General features: G+C 42.4%; 1 protein-coding gene across 1 annotated transcript in view; it reads left to right on the top strand.

The window, feature by feature from the left end:
• Positions 1-22161: 22161 nt before the first annotated feature.
• The window catches only part of CLDN10 (claudin 10), a 58723-nt gene continuing 55746 nt past the window's right edge, over positions 22162-25138 (top strand). Inside the window, exon 1 of the mRNA XM_052785640.1 lies at positions 22162-22375. Coding sequence (XP_052641600.1) covers positions 22162-22375 — 214 coding nt within the window. The remainder of the gene's footprint in view (positions 22376-25138) is intronic.

Raw genomic sequence — 25138 nt, 5'->3', positions numbered from 1 at the left:
GGAACTGACATCTTGCATTTAGTGATAGCTTATGGAAGACAAAGCAGAGAACAGACCACAGATATGTGTTTATAGTACTCTCTGTTACCTTGGGGATGTGCACCTTGTATCTGCACTTCATGGTATTTCCTATGGGCTGAGGGCTTCACGTCCAAGTGCACAGAGTGGGTGTAGTCTGGAGGGAACAGGTAGGTGGGTAAGTGTAAAAAAGAGAGAAGAATGCCATGGCTTCAGATGCATCACACCAAACTAAGTCACTGTCTCCTATTCTGTGGGAGATAAGAGAAAGAGGTACTCATGTTTGCTAACAGGCAAAAGGTTACCGTCGGTGAGAAATTTGGGAGCACTCCCATGCCATGACTTGTACTGGCCAGAAATAAATTCATAAATATGCACCTTCTGCTCTTGCTTTTAAGCTGCGGAGCATTCCTGGGAATCCTGTGGTCATGTTTGCATTCATTACATTTTAATCTTTTTCTTTGTTAGTGTCCTCATCCTTGCCAAACAATTCTTACTTCCCTGATCAAATTCTCTGCCTGCATATTCATTCTGATGGCCTTTCAACCTTTCTACCTTGGGCCAGAAAGATATAAAAAGGCTGTGGATGTTTTCAGAAGAGGAGTGGTAGTTCCAGGCACAGCACAAGGAGGAAAAGTAGCTGTGAAGTTAGAAACGCCATCATAAGAACAACAGCTGTGGCAATAAGGACTGCTAGGTGAACCACAGAGAATAAGAACAGAAGAAAGGCTGGAAGGCAAGTATTCTCCAAGGCTTGGGGAGGATGTGGGTCCAAATTGGTGCCAGAGAGAAGCAGGGAAAATGAGGTAGAAGGATAGAAGACTGAGCATGATAAAATTAAGAGAGAAGTGAGGTTAACCATGAAAGGGTGACAGGGAAGGAGGATGGTTGTGTCAGGTACTGAGATAACCAGCACATGGTGTTGTGCGGAATAGCTGCCCTGTCTAACAAGCCAAGTGTATGCATCAGGTCCCGACAACAACTGAAATTCAAGACCAAACTGACAGAGAGGAAACTCTTTTACAAATCCCCTCAGTTGTGACCAGGGGCAGGCAGGAATAGGTAGGGTAAATTTGTGTGTATATTTATAGGCTCATATCTCTGCACGGAATAGCTTTAGGCTATATCGGTAGTCATAGCTGTAGTTCTGTTTCTGTAACTAAATGCATTTCATACCCTTCAAAATACACTCCACAGCAGCAAACTGTTATACCATCATCCCTCCTGACACAGAAAGTCGGTGCCACCACGTGTGCTCCTTTCTTCTCCAGATCATCTTCAAAGGAGATGCCAAGCCATCAGAGGGTTGCGCAAAAGCACCACCCCTTTCTCTGGCAGTAACTAAAGGAAGAACAAAAGCTTCCCATCTCCTAATTACAGGCAGCATCATGATTATCCTTTCCCAACAGGAGGCTCTGACTGAATTAGTTTTCCACAAACCTGCCATGCTGCTAACAACGTAGATGGGATCTTTTTGAATTTCCCCTCCAACAATGTACCTGTGCTGACGGCTCTTCCTTCCCGCTCTTCTCAACAGAGGAAAATGGAGAGTAAAAAAACCTTAGTGAACTTTAACAGTCATTTTCCTACCAGGTAACCTTCATAACGCAGTTTTCAAGAGTATTGGATAAATCACTGTCTTCATACTTTGATGCTGAGCTCCTTTGAGGATTGACTATCCTTTTCATTCTTTAATTGTCCAGTACTGGCATAGTGCTTCTACTTCGGGAGCAGGATTCCCAGGAGCTACATTATCACAGAATAAGAATAATCTTGCCAGCTTTTGTTCTACACATTAAATAATGACCCTTTGAATGAGTCATTTAACCTGCCAAATTTTTAAAAATATTTTCCTTTAGTAATTTTGTAAGAATGATATTTCCTTATAGGAAGGTCATTCTTTGAAGTAAGAAGGCCCACCCAGAATAAGACAACCATGACATTAGTAATTTCTGCATCGGAACATTTGTGAGTAGGTGACCTAGGTAAGTGCTCTCCACTTCCTCCTGCAGAGTTTCTCTTCAGCAGGAGTCACTCAGTACACCCAGCTGTTTTGTTGGACATATCTGCACATAAATTAGAGTGAGAGTAGCCAAATAGGTAAAAAGGAGTAAATAGGACTTTTGGAAATGAAAACAAAACTAGCATCCTACTGAGCTCCCAGTAGGCTCCAGAGCCTGTCCCTATTCTTTGTACAACCCCTCAGATAAGTCCAAATATGAAATACCTCACTAAGCATCCCTGCAGCTCTTACTTATTCAGAAAGATTTAAGCTGCTGGGAGTCCAGATCAGATAAAAAGTGCTACAAGTTGTCACTTCTATGTGAACTCGGTGACATTTCAGATAATGTACTTTTCTCTAAAGGTGTGGCAACATTACAAAAGAAACATGGAAATATAGTTCTCATTGTCTTTGCCACAAGGAAAAAAAATCACACATCAATGCAGTGGTGATATAATATGGCCTAATTCCCTGAATGCCTAATTGATATGAGCCTGCATTTCAGTTTCTGCTATTGCTGCCTTACAGTAGCCAGTAAAGAAGTTCAGAGTTTTACTTCAACCTGAGAACTATTACGGATCATAAAGCAAAATGCTTAGGCTAGGCACATCCTTATCTCCCTAATGGGACACGATGCTAAAAGCATCATTTGCAAAGTATGTTTAGCGTGGACGTAATTTGTACGAATGGCAACAAGGGACCAATACAGAGGGCAGAAAAGTACGTGTTCTTTAGCAGATTGCAACTTAAAAAACCCCACACCTAAATTTGGTGGCATCTGAACAAGTAGAGACGAAAGTAGAGAGAGACCTATGCTACAGTCCTATGGCCAAAGAAGAAATCTGTAGTAGCAGGGGCTCCCAAGTTTGTGGCTTGACCAGTGAACTATCACAGCTCCCAACACTCATACAGGGAAATCTGAGCTGCCATGGCAACCATTTTTTTCTGGTTGACTGCACTGGATAAATATTCGATTAAACCCTTTTTATTTATGTCTCTAATCTAAAAGGTTTCTCTAGTGAAACAGTTAATTTAAAGGTTTTGCTACCTAATCATGCAGCAACTAGCACAGTTCAGCCCTGGCTTGGATGAATGGCAGCACAATTAAATAATAATAAATAACAGAAGATATAGACAGTCAAAGCAGTAAGGCAAGTGGAAAAAGGATGCTCTTTTGGTGGTTAGGTGGATGGATGGACCTAAGTGAGTGATACTTTTTTTATTATTATTTGATGGTAATTTCACAGAAAAGGTTAATTTCAGGTTGAAGAAAGCTTTTTACTCAGCCTGTGAATCTGAGCACTTTACATTTTTAATCTTAAAAGAAATTCCAGACTGAAAAAGTAATTTCAAATAGAAGAATCAAAACATTTTATTTAACATAAAAAAATAATATTTTGCTTTGCTTTTGCTGTTATTCTCAATTTGGATTTTTTTGATACAATTCCATGAATCCAGAACAAATTGCCTTGCCAGAATTACCTTTTTTCCATAAAAGGCTACTGAACATTTTGGAACGTATTTCAAGAAAACGATGATACGAGGAACCTTCAGAAAATTCTTTTTTTTTTTTTTTTCTATTTAGCATATCTTAATCTCTGCATAACCCCTTCCCTGTCTTTCTTTTCATGCTGACTCAGCAATAGAGATAGTGCTCCTCTACCTACCCTCTCTAAAAAATTAAGTTTAGAATTTGTTAGGCCTGAAACTTTTAATTTAGATGTTATTAGGCCTGAAGCAATCTCTCATTGCATTTCATTTCTCTGGGCCCACATTTAAATTTATCACGAGTTGACTTTTTATCAACATCCCCTTTCCATGATTAGCAGGCATTGTTTCTCAGCTCCTCTAGGGCTACAGGTTCATGTGTTCTTTTTAAACTGACTCCAGACCCGCATTTCTAAAACTTGTGGTACATGGGGCACGTGGTTTTTTCTGAATTAAAATTGGATGGCGCGTGGCAGATATCCCTGACTTATCCTGCTGGGTCTATAACACAGCGGTCCTGCCCCTCAGCTCTGGGGGCCACTAGCTCTTGCCAGGCTCATGCTTCTTCTCGCATGAAACCTTCTGTGAATTGCTGCCCTAAGTAGGACCACAAGCAAAACAGATGATAGACTTTGAGCAACCATGGAGAAAACAAGGTAAAATGTTGAACAGGGTGATGGCTTTTCAAACCAAGGATGTTATATTTATTACTGGATTTAGGCAGTGTCTGGTTTAAAGGTTTCTGCTCTTCTGATCCAATAAAAGACCATTTTTATCTTCTAGAATCAGTGCATTTATAGGCTAGGATGCAAGTAAGTGAAGCAATATATAATGTAATTCAACCCTCCTGATTTCATTTATGTTTCTTATTTGTTGCTGGGATATAAAGCTTTGGTATTTTACAAAGGGTACTCAGAATAGAATTTTTCTAATGAATGTGGTAGTGACAAGATTTTTTTCATAGTTTTTAATACTTGCTTTTTTACTCTGCACTCTCAAACTTTCTAATTTTCTTTCCCTTAAGGGTTTCTCTTTTTAAAATTTGGAACAGTGTTGGGGTTTTTCCTTTCTTTTGTCTCTTTGAAAGTCAGACGTCTGCTTTGTTCATGTTCTTTCACATAAAAGGCATTATCAATAACATCTGCAGAGGCACTGGAATAATTAACCTTTTCATTTTTATTATAGGCAGATTTTTATGATTACATAGATGCATTTCTATATTAGTCAGAGCATGCAATCAAGATCGAAAGCATGCATGGCACATATTCTTACACAGGCATAGACACAGCCACTTCCCTAAACAGCTACACACAACTGTCTCCATCCAGTTGTTCTCTCCTGCCCAGAAACAAATCTGACGTATGAAAGATCACAGCAGACAAAAAAAAAAAAAAATTAAATATTTAAATGTGAATGTATTTTTTTTTAAATTACAAAGAAATAAGAAGCCACTTATCCCTGCTCTGCCCTCATGTAGACCTTTATTACCAACTGCCCAGTTTTAATGGGTACCACAATATCTGTGGGGACATGCTTTAAAAGAACAGTTTCTCCCTAACTATGACATCTTGAACATTAAATGCACACTTCATGCACAAATGCTTCAACCATAATATGAAAGATGAGCAGCTCCAATAACATCTCCAACAACCATTTTAAAAAAGGAAACGCTGCTCAATTAGGCAGTTTTCCCTAGGAGAGAACTGTGCATGCTGCAGAGCTCTCGCAGTGGCAGGGCCCAAAGGAGGAGCATCATACCCGTACCACGTTCCCCACCTCTCCCACATGCTCCCCTTGTGCTCCGTATATACCTGCTATGTCACACAGCTGCCTCGTGCCTTTAGACATCAGGGTCTAATAAGCAAAACGGGAGGTAAAAATCAAGAACCAGCCCTCCCGGTTAACAGCTTTCCGTATTGTCCCCCAAGGGTTTTCCTGGGGTATACCTGGCAGCCCTGCTGGGGTCACGGACCTGAACCCACTCCCACAGGCCCAGCCCGGCCAAATGCTGGTGTGGGCAGGACCTTTCTGCCTCCCCACCCTATCCCACAGTGAGCCATGTGCTTCCCTCCATCCCTGGCTTTCGGCAGGACACCTGGATGCCCCCCTCTTTTTGAGGGCTCCAGATTCAGAAGAGCTCAGACTACAGGCGGGCAGAGGGCGCATCCTTTTGGGGGACACAGGCGAAGCCAGGAGAAAGGGAATACTTCAGCCGGCAAGCCCATCTGCAACAAGACGTGTTTGCAACCCAACAAAAGCCAGTTACCATTGCTGATATCCAGGATAGATAATTTTCATTCTGCTCACAAAGGCTGTGGGCAAATGTAGACCCTTACAACCGGTACCCGACGAACAGCAACCCCATGCTCCCTGTGGGCCTCCCAAGGCAGCGTAACATGGGGACTGTCACTTTCAGACCACCACAGAAAACTCAGAATTTTATCATTGGATACGGGGCCTTGACTGCCAGCGGTCTGAAAGACTCTGCAACATCAGATGAAACTTTCCTGGCTATACCTTTCACAGAAGACTCCTGAATTAAATGTGCTTTTTGCCTATAGCTTTTAGCTCCAGCCAACTCAGCCCAGGCAACTCAAGCCAGCTAATGTGGTTAGAACAACACACAACTATCTAATGAGAAAGCCCCAAGGATAAAACAAGATATGTAAGCTCCCTTCAGCACCTTGAGGCCTGTTCCTGTTTTTCACCCTCGTTGCAGAAGGAGCTTGTGGGCTGTTGCAGGCACAGCCCCTTGCCAAAACCAGGCTCTGGTATTCTTCCAGGACAAACCCATGAAGATTTTTTTCTCAGACATGGGGGAGCAAAGTTTGTTTTTTGTCAGAGATGGTGCCTTTCCACATCACTAGGTCTGGCAGGCTGCGTGCATTTCTAAGAGTCCTGGAAAGTATTTTTCCCTCCCCCAGAGCAAGCGGGCTAGACTGCGGGGGCAGCTGAATCTCTGCAGACTGGCAGGATGTCCAGCCAACACTAAAAGCCTTGTTGACCAATGCTGTTCTGCTGGGGATGCCTTTGACACAGCAACACCACTTCCATACTAGTAAGCTAAGCAGTATGGGGACACAATTTTAGGCTACCTAGGTGACACAGGGTACACTGAATGGTGTTTTCTTCTTGTGCGTCCGATCTAGCCAGAAACTAGGTAGGAGTAAATCAGCTAGTGAGTGGGTCATCTTGTGCCATCTTGTCTCTCTGAAGTGTGTTACTGCTGCAGTTTTTGGAGAAGATGAGGGCAGAGCCAAGCTTTGAGGCCTCCAAGATGCAGGCTAGTTAGAGGTAGATGGGAAGAGACAGCAAAGACCCCTGGATTTGAGACTGGCAGGGGTATGTAAGTACCTGGGCCCTACGTTAAGTTAGAGGATGTAACGTAAGTATCTGCATGACTAAGTCTGTGGGCTTTGCAAACATGAGCAATGATGATCAATGATACTTGCACATTAAGGCAATCCACTTAATATCACTGCAAAACAATTACAAAAAAAAAAAATCAATGTGCTCTTGCAGGATTAGGATCTTAGTACATATCCTTGTGAGTGACTACAAGACACTTCGTGAGATGCGATAAACTTCTTAAGTACTATTATCTTACCCTCCACAGGCCCAATCTGTGGCACATTTGTAGCATGCCTGAATTGAGTCCATTAGAGATTTTTCAACAAAATCACCATAACAGAGTTTTAAAGAAGAACTGGCCTTTTTAAAGGCATTGTTTTGTTTGCATTTTAAATAGAGAGTAGTACTACTGCCTATCAATTTAAAGCACTCCATCCATTTGAAACTGCTTGGAAAGCATGAGATACAGATTTTAAAGTAGACCTCGTCTACATGAACCCCAAGCCTGACTTTCCAAATACAGGTCAGGTCAAACATCTTCGCAAATGTGTTGGTTTTGCTCCGTCTGAGCCCTAAGGTAATCAAAAGATTTACGACTGTCTCCTGAGGAAGGCAAAAGCTCCGCTCCTATTCAAACTATTCAAGAAACAGGGGAACTGGTAGACCTGCTGTTCATTTTTTTCCAGCAAAGAATGGGACTTCTGTTACTTTGAAACATTTGGAAATTAGATTAAAAGATTTTGCAGATGATACAGTCATTAGAGATGCAGGAATTTTTAATTTGTAAAACTGGCCTGGTGACAATGACTCCCTCAAGACCTTGGTAGAAAGAAGCAGTTCCAGCAGCATGGTCACACTGCAGGCACCTTTTGGAAGCTGAAGGATGCAGAGGCACTGAAGCATTGCCACAGGAGAAAGAGCCCAAATCTGCATCCAGAAAGTGAACCCTGCACAGATTGCTTCTGCACTGTATGGCAGGAGGTATTGATTTCCTCACTCATGTGGAAATTATAAAGATGTTGTGTCATTTTTGCTTTAATATCTCCCTGAAGAGTCTCAAAAAGTTTTGCACACTGCAGAAGGAGTTTGTGTCCCACTAAGTGACGATATCAATTATGAGGGGAGAACAAACCAGATGGAAGCTCTTCTGCATTACTGATTTTGAGGGATAAAGATAACACAAGCCTAGACTCTCTACATCAGCCTATGTTTAGATGGTTCCTCACACCAAAATTATTTCAGCCTTTTATCCTGTTACACAGGATAACATAAAATAAACAAGAACTGAAAGATGGGATGATGTTAGGTGTGTCCCTACCCGACTACGTCCCTTACGTGCTAGGCCCCAGGGTCAGGTCTGATGTCTTTTCAGAAATCATGAAACGTGCATTGTCAGCTGCGTGGCTGCCTAGGGCAGAGGCTGAAGTGTGTCTCCATCCCACTTGCTCCGTAATCCACTGGTCACGTAGTCTGCAGGATTTATCTAGGAGCTGGAGGTTTGGATTTACACAAGTCTAGAAATGGGACTTCCACTTCTTTGCCAACTGCTTTAATTAATATATTATTCTTCAGAACTGATTGTTGCCTTTTTCCATTTATTCCTCTTCCCCATCTTTGCTAAGGAAGCCGTGAACCAGTCATCTGCATCCCAGTATGTAATGTATGTACTAAGCACAGAACTGATCCACTGGGGCGCTTCCTGTGGCCCTTAATAGGATGCTTAAATCCAGGAGACAGACAGCATTTTAGACCATCCTTTGGCACTCTATATTAAGACTCACATATGCCTTAACTCTACAGCCTTCTGGTGCTACAAATCCCATTCGCAGTGCTTACCTCTCCTCAGTTCATGCATAACAAACAACTGCATGGGTACCTGCATGGGCACTCCTGACTGGGTGCTGACTATCGCACAGCTCACGCCCCTTACTGGATCCAACCCTTTATTTTGGGTTCATACCAGCATAGCATTAATATTTACCTCCTTCCTTCCATAGAGTTGATCCACATTTTCTTTCTTTGTCCTCTCTTACTTTGTACATCTGAAGACCTTTTGTCATTTACTTCGAAGTTCTCTGTGAGCTTTGAGTCAGTTTGATTTTTGGCATTCCTAATGTTATCCTACGGCATTCTGAACTACAGATAAGTAGTTTAGCAGGCTAAAATGGTCTCTGGTACTCACTTTTTCCTGTTCATCCAGTAGGTTTGAAGCTGTTTTTTCCTTTTTGTATAGTTGCAGGTACAGACTTTCTCTACGTTCAAGTCCCTAAACTTAATGCCACTGATTTTACTGATAAGTCCTATGAATTCATCACCACTTCTGCTTTCAAAATCAGGGACCTTGGCTGCAAAACTACCTTAATTTCTCCCTTTATCTTAAACTGAATCATCTTGTGACCACCTAATTTAAAGTTTTACCCCAGAACCAGATTTTTCATAAAGCACACATTTCAAAACCAAGTTTAAAATTAAATCAGTTCCTGATGTTTAAATTACTATTTGGAGAAGAACCTGTAATCTCTCACAGTCAGAAATAATATGCTCTACTGCTACTAAGGAAGCAGGAAATGCACATTTTCAATATATATCTAGAAAGTTTGTGAGCACAAGAAGGAGTAAAGCAGCTCAGGTAGCTAACATTTTGAGATTACATCCGTCTATGTCTGCCAAGGTTTTACCTTACCGAATGGACATGTAGTAAAGGACTGGTCAAGAAACAGGGTTAGCTGGCACGACAGGATTGACAAGAATAGAGATAGGGAGCAATAAAGGCTAATCAAGAACGGACAGAAACCACAAAGGAATTTGTTGCCAAAACATCATGTCCTTTTTGGATTCCCCAAAAATACATTCCACCACAGTGATTCCAAATTATCAGAGCCATTTACGTTTCAGGTACAATTGCCAAGGTTTGTTTTCCTCCGCAAAATTGAGTTAGGTGGTCTTTACCAGTGTTACCCAAGCAGGTCATCTCTGAAGGCACTTTGACCAAGATGGTTTCTTGTCTAACCACATTTTCCTTCCTTACATTTTGCAATCTCATCACATTAGTGATATGCATATCACATTAGTGATATGGACTGCCTTCATATTTTCTTTTTCTAGAGCGGTATATATCCCCTCAAATGAGTATTTCACTCTTAATTTCTTTTTCATTGTTTGTATGTGTAGTCACATCCTTATCTTACTTTTATCAGAGGAAAGTACTCAATGGCAAAGATGCAAATTCCATGCTTTCATTTAAAGAAGATAAAAGATATATATATTTTGTAAGCATGACTTTCAAAACATCATCTGTCTACCTATGTTCAAGAAGCAGCATTAGTATTCAACCACCTGAAGTGGGCAGAAAATACGAAAGGAAAATAAAACAGGTGAGTAACGTCAGCTTTGTGGAAGGTGTTAACACGGAGGGCAGTTCCACTGACCTTGGTGGAGCTATGGCCAAATGAGGCTCTGCTCTTGGAGCTGGACTTTGGATGGAGATCTGTGAAGTATGTGTGTAATGCAGCTGAGCGTGGTGAGTAGACAAAGAATTCTACACTTTAAAACATGTTTTGTCTGACTTCTCTGAATGTGATTTTGTAAGTTTCCACAGCTGAGGAGGTGGCAATTCAGTAGTTATTCTTTCACGATTGCCCTTCTCAGTAAACATACAACTCTTGCTTCCATCAAATCCCAAATAGACCACTAATTTAAGATTATAAATCATCAACCAGGAGTCAGACAATGGGTATATACCTGTCAATAAATGCATTTTCTTGTAAGAATTAGCATGATGAATTGTATTGCATTGGAACAATCATGAATACCAGGAGAGAATTGTAAATCAATATTTTTTTTTTGCAAAGGTCATGTTTTCCACCACTACTGAACTGTACATGCTATTGATAGGAAACAAGAGATTGTACTGACATCTAATTACAGTTGTCTAAACCAAACTCCTCTACTTTCTAAGCCCACTGCAAATCTGTTGAAAGGCATAGGGAGAAACACTGGAACTTTTGGAATGCACGTGTAACGTGATAGAGGCTTTGGCATGGCGTCACTCAGAGAGTTGTAAAGCACCTGCTGCAGAAGGTGTTTCCATTTAGTTCCTTCCAAATCTCTGAGAACCATTTGCTTTTTGGAATTCTGAAAAGCAAATGATAGCTAACAAGTTTGGCAGTGCCAAGGAGATACAGAACTTTCAGAAAGACTGTAGTTGCCAGTCCAAATGAAGAAGTATTTTTTGTTCCTTGCTCACTAAAGTGGTGTCAACAGTCTTATTTTGCCTTACATCTGTACACAGTCTCTTTTACACACTTTTAGAGTACTTCCTCAAAATTTCAAAAGCTTCCAGATTGAATTATCTCTCGGCTGTGAGTAAAGAACTCAATATTAAAGAAAGACAAAAAGACAATTTATGCATGCAAGATGAAAGATGATTGAGACAAGGAGGTGATGTTGACTCAGACAATATGAATGTTTTCAAAGCTCTTCTGCTCCATCAGACTCAAAACTGTAGCGCCGATCAGCTCAGTCACCCAGGGTGAGGATCAAGGTTTGGTTCGGGATGTCCAGGAACAATGAATGCAGGCAATAGGCTTTTGGTACATAACAGAGAAGCTGTTATTCACACTGTGTGTTAAGCATGGGCTTCAGCCCTAGACATTGTCCCACAGAGCATACCAATGCACATCTATATTCAGGAATGGATCAACACTAGCCGGGGACTGTGACTGACTGCAGAGTCCTACCCTACCCTATCCTCTGCATTCCTTCCCTCCCCTCCTTTTCTTTTTCCCTCCCCTCTGCTCTGTGTCCTGCCCTGCGATCAGCTTGTGCTTCAGGAGGGAGGAGGTGGGGAGAGGGAGAGGAAGAGGAGAGTTCCCTCAGCCCAGGGCCAAGGACCAGATGGGAGAAGGCACAGCTCTTCTCAATTGCACTCTGCTCCTGGACCCCTGAGAAGCCAGCTCCACGCGGGAGTACAAGTGTTCATTCCTACCAAAGCTCAGCCTCTGAACAACATAACTATCAGTTCTCAGCTATTCCAGCAAAAACTTCCCAGTGATATCATTCCCCATTCCCACCCCATCCTTCCCTTCCTAAGCCAAATTAAATAATAACAATAACCTACAAACATTAGCACAATGTATAATCACGTATAAATACCGTCATCCTGCTAATGAAATTCCTTTAGTCTCTGAGCCTGCAGACCCCACACTGCTATAAGAAATGGCAAAGTTTTTCCTCAGACATCACCACTTCTGTCATGAAATTGCAGGAGTAATTGCATTAATTCTTGTCCAGAAGTATCCTGGAGTTTGGCTTTTCAGTCTGTCTAAGAACTTCGCAGGCAAATATGCAAACCTGGCCAGGACATGAACGAGTACCGACACAGAGATGAAAAAACCACCGTTTACAAGAAAGCACTTATTTTGCTCTGGTTGCCAAAGTAGATAGCACCACAAAATTGAAGTATGACAGTCATGTATTTCCCATCATAAACTGTAACACCATGACAATGGTTTGCTTTCCAAGCACCACGCAACACATTTGGCTACTTATGTGGAATTAAGCAGAACACAGAATGGGAAAGGATGGTCAGTAAATCTAAAAACCTATAACCTCTGGCATGATTTCAGCATTTAAAATCTTTAGGAGGAATATGTTTCAATGTTGGATGGTCACTGAACTACTTGTTTTCCAGCTGGACTAGTTTTACTCTGCCAAAGCAGCTGCTCAAATGCAAGAGCTATTCATCTAAAATGGCCTTGTTTCTTAATTTCCAAGGACTATTACTTTTACCGAGACTTTTTTTGTATTTTTAAAAATTTTATTATTACTGTCTTTCATTTAGGACAGTAAATGAGCAAGACTTTCTTTGACATAGGTGGCATCAAATATTATTTTCTTTTAACAGAGTAATCTGTAAAATAACACATGGAGACTACTCAATTTTCAGTTCTGGAAAATAATGCTTTTAGAAAGTGCTCAAGAGTCATAACTGAATATGATTTCCAATACAGTACTGTGGAAAATAAAGTTAATCAGATTATTTTGGATTAAAAAATAGAATTAGCACTGGAACAAGCAATGCCAGACTATAACTTTACATTTTGGTGCCCATAATTTGACAAGAATGTTGAAAAATTGGAAAAGATGCAGAAAAAAAGCCCCAGAAAGCATCTGGAAGTTCAATAAAATACTTAATGCAAGAGACCAAAAGAGCTTAATGTGTTCAGTTTATGAAAACCGTAATTGAGGGCCAGTTATACACTGACCCCAGCGTAACATTATTTCATAGAACACCCCAGGTTGGAAGGGACTTCAAAAGATCATCTCATGGAACCTGGTCCATTCCCAGAGTAGCCAATAGAAAAATGTTGTTTAATAAAGTGAAAGAAGAGACACCGAATGACGAAGACGTGTTTAAGATATTAAACAAACTGCCCTTGGAGTAAACCACTCAGTAACACATTCCTGTCTACATCTTCATCCATTAAATCAGAAGCAAATGCCTTCTCCAAAGATAGACTTTAGTTAGACTAGCCTCAGTGAAAAGGGGAAATTGTTGAAATCTAATCCATGTTGTGACACAGAGAAGGATGAAGAGATTTTAAGGATTCCTTCTTGCCTTAAAGCACCGCAATATCAAGAGCCAGTAATCCATATGAGAGGCAGCTAGTGAGTGATGAGCAAGATGCAGCATTACAATTTCCCTCCTCTTCAGTGCTTGCCGTGCTGCGAACAGAGAGCTGAGAAGGGCTCAGATCCCACTGAACAGCTTCCTGGCTACTCTCAGTACTGCATTCATCTGCTGGTTTTTACAAGACAAGGGAAGCTGGGCTCAGCCCATGGAAGGCTGTGATCATGCTTTACCAGCTCCTGACAATTTTGGAAGACGTTAATGTGCTTAGCAGTTCTCAGTCAGGTGTGTGAGTCATGGGCGATGGACTGCCTGGGTATGTTTTTAATTAGCAGCAAGGCTGGATTTAAGAAAAGGGCTGTAGCTGGTGGGCCTAAGTCCAGCTGGGTGGTAAGCTAGGAACACACTAGCAAAGAAAGAGCTGTGCCACACCTCTAGCTCCTCACATATGCTCTCCACCTGGTCCATTTGGAGGTGTGAGACAGATCTGCGTAGTCACCTCACTGCTCCTGGAAAGCTTGATGGCGTTGGCTCAGTGGGCTGAGAGATTCAGAAAGGCTATCAAACCAATACTGGCTCTCTTCAGTTTTACAAACTTGGGCTCTGGGCGGTGTCAGCTGCTCTCAATCATGGCTTGGTCTAATACATTGCTACCTGAAAACTGAAGAGGTGGAGGATTTCTTGAACATTACAATAAGCTTCCCTTTGAAAGGAGGACTGGAGACCAGCCAGACCTGAAAGCTAATTTGTATGTGTCGTATGAAAGAGTAGGTTTTGGCCTTCTGGCGGGGTAAGCAGTACTGCTAATATTCAAGAAGGAAAAGTAGAATATATAACCCCAAGAGTCCTTTCCTGCTCCAGAGGAAATGGTCTGAGGCAAACACAGCTGGAGCAAGAATGGAGTGCTTTGGGCGGCTCCCAGAAGCAATCCAAAGAAGTTGCAAGAAGAACCTATCCAAATCCTGATATTAGACCTTGGTTAAAGTGATGAAGAGGTGTGTCTGGCATGTCATGGATTTGGGGTGTCAGCGGTGACAAGCAAATGTGTTAATGGCCCTGCTGAAGATGATTTCTCGGTGACATAAGAGTGCTAAACTCTACCAAATTCTGCTTTCAGGATCATACGAGCAGGTCACAGGAATTGATGCCTGGATGTGTAGGCATAGTTCTGTGTTTTGTGCATCAGCTCTAGGGGAAATAACCTAGCCTTTGTCGGTAGCACTATACCAGCTACTAGGAAGACAATTAACTCTATCCCAACTGAAACCTGGACAGTACTAAAGGGCTTATGTGACCAGGAGAGGTTGGAGTTGCTCAAAGGAACTTGCATATCATGTTCAGTATCATCTCAGTTATTTAAGACAAAAGGAGTACATACATATGCTTGTGAGCAGATAGATACGTTTCTACTGCCTTTAGGGAAAGAATGATTAGCAGCATAGCAAAAGTCATTAGAGCTGCACACTGGCAGATGCCCAACAAATGTAGTAATTCAGAGGAGGGGTTGCTTCCCCACCACACCAGAATGGAAAGTGGGCTGGGTGGAAGCACCCTCTTGAAGGAGGTGGGGAGATGAATTGGTGCAGGAAGGCAACAACACTTTTTTCCTTCTTGCCTAAATCCCATGTGAAGTGATAGCATCCTAGAGGGCTGGTACCATGGCAGGCTGGTAGAGGCAAACAAACAGATGTGTTTGCCACACTCCTTATGAGATAGGCTAATGAGGTGTGGAGAGAGTTTTGCAATCTAATTGTGTGTTGCAATTTTAAAGAGCTGTATTATCAGGTGGAATATTGTGAAGGTACGAAAACCTTTTCTGATCTGCAAAACATACTATTAGGAAAGTCATTCAGTAGCTCATTTTCATTATTAATTTTCATGACATCATTACTTTATGTCAAAATATTTTATGCCAATTTTATTCCTTTGGCAGAGTTGGACCTTACCTTCAAAATTTACAATATTATTTCAGGTATATTCTTCATGTTAAGCTTTTTTCTCTCTATGTCCGTACTCAATAGCATGGTGCAGAACTCAGGAAGGGCTATCTGCGTGTACTTTTAAATACGCTCATTCAAAACCACTAACACAATCGGATAACGGGAACCATGCATAGACAGGATTTCTGATTCCTTAGTTCTACCATGGTTTCTGCCATTAACGCCCAGACATTTGGATAACGGCTTCTCAGGGCATGGCTCCCTGGGCGGCCATCAGGGCAGGGCCCTGCAGCCAGGGCCCATCCCAGCCCCTATCCGGGATCAGGGCAGCCCCAGCCCCAGGGAATGGAGTACTTCCCTGGGGATGGGGACAGGCTGACAACAACCCGGGTGTTGGCCCACGGGTGGGGGTCTGGGTCAGCATCGGTGGGGCCCAGGGCCAGGGCCAGGCACAGGCTAGGCTGCACCCCAGCGGGGTCCGTGGCTCTGCTGAGGGTCAAGCACAAAAGTCTTGGCTTCAAAGCAGCTCCCGCGGGACGAGGTCGGCCCTGGCCATGGGGGGGGGGGGGTGTCCCCCTCAGCAAGGGGTGTCCTCACACCTCGCACAGCCCTGGGATCAGAGGTGCTGGGCGTGAGGCGTCCCGGCCATGGCGGGGGGCCTGGGCGGTGTCTGACGGGTCCCAGGCCAGGCCGGAATTCCCCATGGAGCTATATCCAGAGTCCGTGCAGCTCCTTGGCTCAGGGCAGATCCATCCCCAGGGGCCGGTGGGCTAGGGCTGATATTGCTGGGGGGTCATTATAGGGTCCAGGCTGGGCAGGGGGGGTCAAGGGAGCCAGGCCATCCTTGAAGAGCTCCGGGGGCACGGCGGGGAGGGGGGGAGTTGGGTTTGCCCCCGAGGGGCTTCAGGGCTGGGCAGAGGGGCTCGGGTGCCGCGGAGAAGGTCGGGACCTGGGGCTGAGCTGGGGGTCACAGAGGGCTCGGGGCGGTGGGGAGCCTCGGGGCAGGCCTGCAGCTCTCAGCCGGGGAGGATCAGCCAGGCCCGGGCCCCATGGCGCTCAGCGCGGAGCCCAGGGCGGCCGGAGCGGGCTGTGGGGCGGCTGGGGCTCCTCACGGGCGGTTGGCAGGGCAGGCCATCACCGGCCAGCGCCCGTCCCACCGCCCCAGCCAGGGAGCGGGGCAGCCCGGGGAGCAGCAGACCGTGGAGACAGCGACCGGTGTCAGACACAGCCCGGCGATCGCCAGGCGGGACCATGGCCATGCGGCGGGTCCAAGGTCAAGCTGGGAGGTGAAATCGGCGGGTCAGGGACAGGGTCCGGCTCCGGATCGGCGGGCCCGTGGCCCAGCACAAGCTGGCCTGCCAGGCAGCGGGCGCCGTAGCTCCGGCAAGGGAGGCTCTGGAGCCTCATCTTAAAAGCAGATCCCACAGGGCAGAGAAGGACACCTGCCGCGGCTGCACTGGTTGCAAGCTGGCCCCGAGCCCCGGCAGACAAACCTCCAGGACGGGAGGATGCACTCGGGGCCCTCACACGGGTTTTCTCGAGGTTGAGTTTACTTGGATGGCAGACTAATGCTTTTTTTCAGCATCATGATGTTTTTCTTCGGTGCTTATGTTTATCTGTAGCACTTGCATCACAGTATTTCTGTAGCTACCCTCTTTTCCTGTTTCCCAGCCTCCTTCCTTCTTCATCTGTGTTGCAATCATTTCACTTTTTATCTGCTGTCTTTCAAAGCGTTGAACTCTTCTGTCCACGGCACCCTTGTCTAATACTACTGCTTCCAGTAACGCTATCAGTATACTGTAGCACAGGCTGATTCTAATAGTGCCTGGGTTTGAAGAGCTCGCTCTGTAAAAAACATGATGTCTTCACTGACCCCATCACTTCATCAGTGTCTGTTCAGAAGTTCTCAGCAAAGCACAATGACCTTGAATTTCACCCTGGCTTTCAGCACTGATCAAACACATGACTCATCCTAACATTTCAACTTCTCTGCATTTTAGTGTTTTGCATTTTGTAGTTTTACGTAGATGTAACCATTTTGGTTTTCTGCCACTTACTGCAAGTCTAGGCAGAGTGTGCCAACAATAACAATACGCTTAATGACTGCGAATGTCTTTAATCCAAATATGTTTGCTAGCCTCCAGTGTCAACAGCATAATCTAAGGAGTCTAATGCTAGATCATCCAGAAGTAACATTTTCAAATCCATGTCTTATCCTTAATATCCAGTTAAGGAACCTGATGAAAAAAACAAGTTTAATCCTGTGTATTTGTAGTCTCTCACCAAACACTGATTTGAACCAGTCCAAAACCCCACCCATTCCTAAGCAAATATTCAAAAAGTGCTTATGTAAATAATGTATGAGTAAGTAGTTTGCCCATTAAACAACTGACATAAAAGGCTTAAAAATGTAATAAAACAAAGCTTGTATCTATATAGATATTAAATACATACATATATGTCTATAAATATTCATCTATATTTCTTAAACAAATGTATACCTAGCTTGTATGAAGTTAGTGTAAATACTGAACTAGGTTACCTGCTGTATTCATATATTCTCAAAGCAATTCTCCTAGTGATGAGTACATGAAGTTGCTCTTTCTGTTCTACAGCAATATAGCAACTGTGCTATTAATAATAGGATTATACTATAGTAAGTAACACTAATATTATAATAATATTATTGTATTGTGACTGCAGTGCTCAATAGAAAGCAACGAATTTGGAATGAGCACAAAACTCTGAGATTACCTTCTCTAACTGTGCATGTCACCCAGGACTTTGCAAGTAACAAGGTGAGCAGCAAACATCTCAAACCACAACTGCTTCATACCACTACAACCTGATGTTGCCCTTTTGCTATAGCAAACTGTGAAATTGTCTTTTCCCTCAACATTCCCATTTCCAGTGACTTCATTGCTCCTTGAAATTCCTCTCTAGGTGATGCCCCTTCAGCCTTTGCCTGCCATCCTGTTTACCCAGAGTTTCTAGGGTGCACGCATCTGGAAGAGACGGCAGGATTTGGCACTCAACTGGAATGCACCCTTCCTGCTTTCAACACTATCTCATACTTCACTGCCAGTTCTCAGGAACCCTTTTAGCGTTTGTATTATGGCCCAAGCATAATGCTGTACAGCTTAGCCCTTGCCTGTGTTGCGTAGTGATGTCCCCAGGCTTTTTGATTTCTTCACCACTTTACACAATGCTTTTACTTCTTCAACTTCTCCAGAAGTCTTAAGTCACTTTTACTCAGACTCTGTAACTTCTAGTTTTACTGCTTGTCCAACCTCTCCATGGTTGTTTAGGCTTCCTCCACAGAACTCAGGATCAATTTGCATTGTCCACCCACTCTGCAGAGGGATATCTTTGGCATTACTTGTTATTTATCTGGTGCATTGTCTCCGTGTTACCTTAGCTACCTCCTTTGCAGAGCTCTCCTTTTTCTCATCCAGGCAACATCAGTATTGATTTGCACTTAGTTCTTTTTTTTAATTTTACCATAACTTTCCCCACAACTAATTCAGTTTAGCTAAGTGAATATGTCTTCATGAGGGAAACATATATTGTCAGCAGTCAGATCTGTATCAGCCATCATATCAGCCTCGGGAACTCCTCCAGCTAGTAGGTTACAACAATTAACATGGGCTGAAGTAGAATTCACAAACTGGAGGCTACAGCTTACCTGTATAAACATTCTTGCCCTGCTGCAAAGGTGTCAGCTGTGTTTGAAAACTGGCACTGGACTGATTTAAAAAGGGACTATCAGCAGTAATAGAAATATTACATGTTACTGACACAGTGTTCAATTAAACAGAGCCAGCAACACATCACATGATCAGCTGGTGTATTTGTGGAGTTTTGGGAAAATGGTTCAAGAAAGACCTGTAGCAATGTTTTCCCTTTTCCAACTCTGTATTTAAACACTCCTTAAGCTCCCAGCTGTTTTCTAACTTCTGTCTGTTCAGTAACAGAGAAAAAAAGTTTTGATATAATGGAAAATGCCATTAACAGGTTAACTTTCAACTTTGCCTTGAACTTCTTAAATGACTGATTAACTTACTTCCTGACAGTTTATAGAAGAAATGAGGGTTGTAAACAGGACTGCTTACTTCTTTCTTATCACTTAAGTATCTGTTTAATTTATTCATCACTCACACACTAACTGCCTAGAAACAGTGCAGGGTGAAGTGCTTGTAACCATGAATTCCACAGTCATGCACTAGACAAGAATCAGGATAAAGGCCAAGAAACCACTAGTCCTCCTTAAGCCCTAAAAGAGTAGTCTACAGGTCAAGTGGTGCCTATAGACACTTTCCACTAAAGTGAGTGGCTTTCAGTGTCCCACTAGTGTGACACTCATCAGTGAATGTGTACTGGCTGGGCCCTTTGTGTGCGATCATCTAAAGAGTGAGAAGAAGACATGACTTGGGAGTTTGTATTGCATTTTACTAGAAACGGAAATATGAAGCTCCTTCCTAGCACAATATTGGTTTAAAAGAATGAGGTCTCACTGAGGAGGCACCGCTGCTTTTGCCCAGGTCACTAAGAAGCAACCAGATAGCCCCGTCCTGCTGAGCCTGGGTAGCTCCTCACAGGCTATGTTGATAAGGCATGCTGCTATGCATAGCAAAAAGCAGAGCAGGGAGGGATGGAACAGTGTTTGCATCCAGTCACCTTTGCTTTTCCAGCCCAAATGAGCAGCCTCTCAGGTTTTTTTCCAGATCAGCGAGGAGAACACTCAGGGAAAGCCCAGAACAAGGCCTGAATTTAGCATCAGATGTGAACCATGTCGTTGAGCTGCTATAAGCACTCAGCCAACATCACTGACACTGGGCTGGTTTAAAAAAAAAAAAAAAAGGTACCTAATAACATCTCTTCTCAGTCTCCTCTGTGAACTAACACAGCCTTTGAAAAACCAACAAGCCAAAAAAACCCCTAAACCACCACAACTTTGTATGGCAGAGGAAGAATAAAAACATAATATTAGCTCTCAGGAATCTGCTTCAAAGATGGACCCATTTCTGTATTCTCCTCTATACCTTTTCAAATTTAGTGAAAAGATATATGAAGGATTACATGAAGGTTGACCCTTGGCATAAGAAAAATATGTTACTGCCTTATTAGACAGCAAGGAAAAATGGCTTCCTGTCTGTGTGATATTGTCCTCATCGTTAAAACAACCTGCTATATTATAGTGTTGCTCCGTAGCAAAAGCACTTTCCATGTCTCTCAAGTTAGCTGTGTTAATAACAAGCTTTCTATTTGTCCTTGATGCGTGGGATGTGAGCCTAGTAATTATTCTGAAAAGAAACTCCTTCTTGTAGTGTAATTCTCTGGTCTGTATAATCATCCTTTTGGGTCCTGCTTCTCAGCGCTGAGCCAAAGGTTGGTTAAAGTGAAGTACCAGGTGATGGTTCAAGAGGACAGTCTCAGTAAAACTCATCTTGCTCTTTACGTGGAATGTCAATGATGTTTTAGCATCCTTGATTACCCCTCCTTGAGCTCTGAAAAGCCTACAAAAACTCCGAAGCCGATGCTCAGTCTGGTGTTTATCATCACAGCTGTAACAGGGAGCAGCAACGATAGAAGCACCCAAAGGAAAAGAAAATAGGCTATTCTCATTGTCAAAAGTGATGATGTATGCTCAATATCCAGGGGGATCTCATGTCACCAAATGGCATACAGTAAGACCAAAGAGAAGAGACGCCTGCTCCTTCTTCAGAGAGGAGGCCGAAAGGACCAGAGAATGAGGAGTCGCATGAATAAAGCTGGAAGTTGGCATCTTAAAAGAGTGAAGGCCACACACATCTGCAAAACCGTGTGTAGGTTCCACACCAGTAATGATAGTACATTCAGGAACTGGAAGTAGAATAGCTGTTTCAGTGTGGTGCTGTCAGTGCCTACTACTTCAAAGATAGCATTTTATTAACTCAGTGATATTCTTTGAGGATTTTTCATGGCATGAGGTTGCAGGAGCTCAGTCACTGGTGGGACAGACGTTTCTGGGCTGTGTTCACCACGCAGAGCACACCATAAGAAGCAATAAGTTTTCTACACTGACCAAAGAAGTCTCAATGGGGGCTACACAAGGTTTATTGTGCTGACTACCGCAGCTGCATCACTGCTCAGGCACCACTTGCTGTTTCTGTTGTTGTTCTACATCTGCTATTCTACAAATACATCCACAGACACTGCCTCCAAGATGCTACTGTTTTAGATGCCATGCTGGTATGGTGGCTAGTTATGGCTGAATTAATTTCACAGGCTTTTAAAAATTTATTTTTCCAGTGTTGTGTGATCCTTCTAAAATGTTATGGTAATCTGTTAAATAGCGCTGAGTTTGGACTCTGAACTTATTTTGCTAGATGCAATGGTTGTAAGTTTCCAATTAACTAAAAATTAAGCATTAACTGGAATTCCTTAATTGAAAAAAATATGAAAACATTTTAATTAATTTTTGCAATTATAAATTAGTAAGTAAGTACTAGTAATTAGCTCCAATAAAGTTGTACCTTGACTTTCTTTCTAAACATTTGTAATGCCTAGGGCCTTTCTTAAATCACTCAAGCATGACAATTTCTTTCAGCCACATTAACTTTCTGTAGCAAGTGTTACTGAACTTGTTCAAGTATAATTTGCTTATGTTATGCCTTTTTGCTTACTCACATGACTAAAGTACTTTTCTCTCCACACAGTGGCATTACTAAGTCCCTGGGTTACAAAGAAACATGCTAGGAATACAGATTATAGCTTTCATATTTTGTTTCTGTGGGCTGGGAGCTGCTATTGCTGCTACTGCATCGAATGAGTGGAAAGTCACTAGTCGAGCATCATCTGTTATCACTGCAACCTGGGTTTTCCAGGGTCTTTGGATGAACTGTGCCGGCAATGCACTGGGTGCTTTTCACTGCAGACCTCACCTTACTATCTTCAAAGTAGAAGGTAAGTAAGTGTAATTTAACTGGAACATATGGGGAGCTATGTGTATTGCAAGATGTGAGCCTGAGGAGAAAAAGATTATTTTTGGCTTGTGCAAGAGATTATGATTAAAGCATTGTGATGAATATAAGTAAAGGATATTGTAGGCAGAATTTCAGAAACAACTTTGTAGGAATGATATGTATTCCAAGAAAGACAGTAAGCTCTACTCTGTGGTTGGTAATATGCGATAAGTATACTGGACAAAGTTCCAGTAAGTACACTATCAGTAACAAACCACTGTTAGCAGAGAGATGGATTAAACTGTCTTCCAGCTCTAATTTCCATGCAAAAATAAGCGTCCTGCTTGCCAGATGGGGAAAGGAGGAAAGATAGCAGGGTCTGTGACAGCTATCGGTACTCTTTTTAGTATCTAAGGAAATTAGATAGCAAAGAACCGCATCCACAAATACCATGCAAATATACATATGCTGCGAATTAAGTGTGTGTGTATATACTTGCTGTATCGCAGGCTAATATTTTAACTTTAAAGATCAAAGTTGTGCTGTTTCAGAATGTCCATTTTAATGGAAAGCGTTGGATTTGGAAGCCATCTATCAGAGCATAAAAACAAACAGTGTCTTCTTGCCTTATATCAGGAACAGGTTTTCTCAGAGGCACGGACTAACTAAAAGTTTACTACGCAATGTGTTTTCTGTTTTGCTCTGTGTGTAAAGCAGTAAATGTAGAGGTTTGGTTTCTATTTGCTGTTAAGCTTTGAGACAATAGGCAAGAGAGTGTTTTCAGTGAAACTGTGTATAAGTACTCACGAGGGCAAGGGCAGAAGGACTGCTCTCTCCTGGATGTGGGCAGCACACAAGCAAGATGGAGTCAGGCTAGAGCAGGAAAAAATGGATTATGACACTGGTATTTTAGGGAACCAGAAAATAAATCCAGGCTAGACACAACCAGTCTTCCAAAGCTTTTATGAGACCAAAAAGAAGCACAATCCTAAGATATTAAGAGCCAGTGGCTGAATGAGACATAAAAGGTACTGTTGCACAGTTGTTACCACATTACATAAACAGGGTCATAGACACAAACGCCCCTTGCACACACGTGGAAACATGGAAACACGGGGATGTTGCCAATCTGTACCTTTCCTTGCTTCTCATGCCGCTGCCACATCAGACTGTGTGCTGGGACATACAGATCGATGCTTACACATACAGAGGATTTTGAGATAAAACTCAGCGTCATTTTTGTACACATTTTATCATGCCCTGCTCCAAACCATCACAAATCACACGAGGGATGTGAATGGATAAGAATAGTTTTACCTCTTTTAAAGAACACTGTTCATCAAAAATGATTTAAAAGACATAGAAACTCACATGTACACTTTAAAAGTGAATCTTGTATCTTTGCAAATAACCATTTATGCATTATTTCTGCTGAGATTTTAAAGAAAAAAACCAACAACTCTTCTCCTCAGGCACATATGATCAAATTTGTTTAAAGCAATGCAAAGTACCTCAGTAACTAGAAACTACCATCATTGCTCTTAGTCGTAGTACAAAAGCTGCTTCCAGAATAATCAGCTGTAATCCATTTGCCGCTTTGTATTGTTATATTATTTTGATCATTGGCAGATTGAAACTTGAATAAACAGAATACATGTCATTATGTGTGCATCCTTTAAATATATACTTAAGCATCTGAGTAAGATTTTGCTTATTTGCTGTTTAGAGTAACATAGACAAGAAATTCACAACAAATTAAAGTAGCATGCTCTTATTGAAGTAAGAGAGTAGCAAGCTGCTGTCCTGACATTTAGGAAGTCTAATTTTAACCTGCCAGTGCACGTACCAGCAAAGGGTAATGTTACATGTAGCATAAACACGACTGGGAAAGAGTGAGGTATTTTGTTTGGAAAACCTGCTAAACATAAACTCCTGGTAATCCAAGGAAAACAAGAGTTCAACAGGGAAAGAGCTTTGCACTCTCACTCCGTCCTACATTGTAAAACAATAAAACGCTCAGATTAAAGAAGCTCTGTCCTCAGAGCTTCAATATGTCATCATTATTGGCATACTGATGTCAGGGTGTGCTGGCAATATAACTTTTTCTTCTGCACATTTATGATTTTATGGAATCTATTTGCAATTTGTCCTATAGCCAAAGATAACTCTGTTACACAAGCTCCTCACTTCATTCCTACCTATCTGTCTTCAGGTTACCCCACAGAAAGTATTAGCAGTATATAACATAAGTCACTTCTACTCCAAAGCAGATTCATTTGATCATTAAAGTTTTGATTGTACTTTTGGGAGGATTTTTCAGGAGAGGCTTCTACATAAGCTCTATGAAGTTTTAAGATTTTTTTTCCTATTTAAATCACAGTAAACAAAACCCAGACTCCAGAGGTCTTTCTTTGAGCAGGATTACCCTGTGGTCATAGGCAGCAGGTAGGTATTTACCAGAACTGACTTTCAGCTAAAGGACTAGTTGTGCTGGTAGGAGCATAGCCAAGGCAATAAGAGCTCAGTTTCTGCAACCCAGCCCACCTAGAGATCTTGAGGCGTTCATGTTCCTGGAAGTCTGGGTTAGCACAGCCACGCTGCTAACCGTATCCAAGCTAGCTGGGTTGTTGCCAAATGTACGTGTACAGCCACAGTGTGCTCCACCGCAGTGACTGAAACATTCGGTGAAAGATCCTGCAGGGGTACGATGTATTTACTGTAGCATGAATAGTAATAGTGTTGTAGCTACAGTCATTTAAGGCAA

Source organism: Harpia harpyja, chromosome 4, assembly GCF_026419915.1.
Source record: "Harpia harpyja isolate bHarHar1 chromosome 4, bHarHar1 primary haplotype, whole genome shotgun sequence".
Classification (NCBI taxonomy): Eukaryota; Metazoa; Chordata; class Aves; order Accipitriformes; family Accipitridae; genus Harpia; species Harpia harpyja.
The sequence above is the reverse complement of the archived record's forward strand: the minus strand, read 5'-3'. Positions and strand labels throughout refer to the sequence as shown.